The sequence below is a fragment of the Habropoda laboriosa genome, unplaced genomic scaffold (genome assembly GCF_001263275.1).
Source record: "Habropoda laboriosa isolate 0110345459 unplaced genomic scaffold, ASM126327v1 scaffold40, whole genome shotgun sequence".
In the NCBI taxonomy this organism is placed as follows: domain Eukaryota; kingdom Metazoa; phylum Arthropoda; class Insecta; order Hymenoptera; family Apidae; genus Habropoda; species Habropoda laboriosa.
In genome coordinates, this window is record NW_017100231.1 from 2,873,004 (window position 1) to 2,875,169 (window position 2,166).

Consider the following 2,166-nt stretch of genomic DNA (forward strand, 5'->3'; position numbering starts at 1 on the left):
GGCTCAGAGTAGCATTTATGAAAATTGTCTTCAATTTCTTTTTTAAATTTATTTCTACGTTTAGAGTAATGTAAATATAAATAATTTTTGTAAATTTATAAATTTTGATGAAAATTTCCGTGAAAGTAGAGATAAATTTTGAAAAGAAGATATCTCATTCGAATTTGGCAATTTTTCAGAATATAAATAATGTTTATAAATTTTCATAAAAATTACTCTGAAAGTAGTGTTAAATTAAAAAAAAAAGGAATCCCATTCGAATTTGGCAATTTTTCAGAATATAAATAATGTTTATAAGTTTTCACAAAAATTACACTGAAAGTCGAGTTAAATTAAAGAAAACGGAAACTCTTTGAAAGTCAATTTTTCAGAATTCCTCGAATTCTTACAAAATTTTTATAAAAGTCACTTACATGTATGTCGTTGGACTAACGTGAATACGAAGTGGTTCGCTTAAGGACTCGAATTTATTCGCTAACGTAACATTGTGCCCGAAAAGGCAGTACCTTGGCATCTTCTTGCCAACAATTCCAGCTAGTGCCATTCCAGTATGAATGCCAATACGCATCTGACAAGATAACAGAAGATCTCCACGTCACGTTAAACCCAAAAAATTTCGTAATTACATCATTCAAGAGTTATCCTGTGTCACTGTACAGAGATACCTAACCCAGCCGTAGGACGAAATGAATGACCAAAACGCGTGAAATGATAATTTTCAATTACACGACAAATTTATGTAAGGTGATAAAATATATCCTCTGTAATGAGTTGCGGTCTGGGCGATGTATTAATTCCGGCGTAACCTACTTTAAAAGTTTACTTATCGTCCTTTCTGTTATCGCGGACAGGGAATATTTCAAATGGGAAAAGTTTTAATAGTCACCTAGGCGAGGATAATCAACAATTGAATACCATTTCCTCGAAATACAGGCGGAATGTTATTTTTTCATTACGAGCTCGAAGATTGAAGATTGTTGCATTTAATTGAATAATTAGGGAAAGTTGGATAACTCAGAGACTATATTCTCTTACCCTAATTGGTTTACCCTTATGAGTAAAATGGTGAGAACATGCTTGGATCATTTTTAGGGCCATCCACGCTATCTGTGGCGCGTGGATGTAAGTATTACGATGAAGGCCGCATGCAACGCAATAGGCATCTCCAATTGTTTCCACCTGTAATTTTCGAAAATTGTTTACGAATTAGATATTTCAACGATAATCTAGTTTCTCGTAAAATTGTATTTTTTTAACAATTTGATGGAGATAAACTCTCACCTTATAAACATCTAACTGACCGCAAAACGAATCGAACTGCTCGTAAAGGTTTTGAAGCATATTGATGACCATCATTGGCGTCGCGGTAGAACAAATTTCTGTGAAACCAACGATGTCGCTGAAAAGCATTGTCACCTCTGGATAGGTTTTCGCTTCGATTGTTTCTCCTGGAAAGAAAAAAACGAATTTTACCAGAAATTCTTTTTTCCCGATCGTCGCGGAATGTTCGTTGAAACACTCACCCAACCATAAACGTTTCGCTATATTTGGAGGGAATATAAGATGAAGCAAGCTGACATTTTTTTCTCTCTCAGCGGACACTGCAAGGTTTGCTTCTTCTATGGAACTTTTTAACTTATCCATTCGCCTTCTCAAACCATCCTGCGTAACCAAAAGCATCCTCGTTGTCATATTTAATCAATTGGGGAAAGTATTTACACTTTTTTGCAACTTTATAATCGAAGAAAGTGACTTTATCGACGTTCGTTTCATCTATGCCGCCGCGTTGGATAGTGGCGCCACCTAGAACGCTTTCTCCGTAAGCTAGCGCCCTCTGTCGCAGAGAAACGAGATTCCAAGAACAGCGAGACGCGTTCTTGAAAAATGTATAACGCGATTCTCATTAGTGCCACTTTCTGTCGATTGAAAATCTCGATGAATATTTGAACCGTATGATTTGTTAACGAGATTTCGAACAACGGACCAAATTGCTCGCTGGAAATCTACTTCACGTCGTGTTCCGCGTATAATGGATCAGTTTTAATCAAAAGTATAATATTACCGAGGTTCGTATGTATTCCATAAATATAAAGGTAACGATACCATCACGGTGGAATACGCGTTTTATCATACCTGCGCCCTGGCCTGTTCCCCCACCAGGATAAC

The 2,166-nt window shown here is 36.4% G+C and overlaps 1 protein-coding gene across 1 annotated transcript in view; it reads right to left on the bottom strand.

The window, feature by feature from the left end:
- Window positions 1-2,166, bottom strand: part of LOC108571563 (head-specific guanylate cyclase) — a 77,684-nt gene that overhangs the window by 706 nt on the left and 74,812 nt on the right. The window contains exons 7-11 of the mRNA XM_017933632.1: window positions 2,134-2,166; window positions 1,524-1,662; window positions 1,282-1,448; window positions 1,036-1,179; window positions 414-568 (exon numbers count right to left, since the gene is read on the bottom strand). The exon at window positions 2,134-2,166 is cut by the window's right edge and continues 135 nt beyond it. Coding sequence (XP_017789121.1) covers window positions 414-568; window positions 1,036-1,179; window positions 1,282-1,448; window positions 1,524-1,662; window positions 2,134-2,166 — 638 coding nt within the window. The remainder of the gene's footprint in view (window positions 1-413; window positions 569-1,035; window positions 1,180-1,281; window positions 1,449-1,523; window positions 1,663-2,133) is intronic.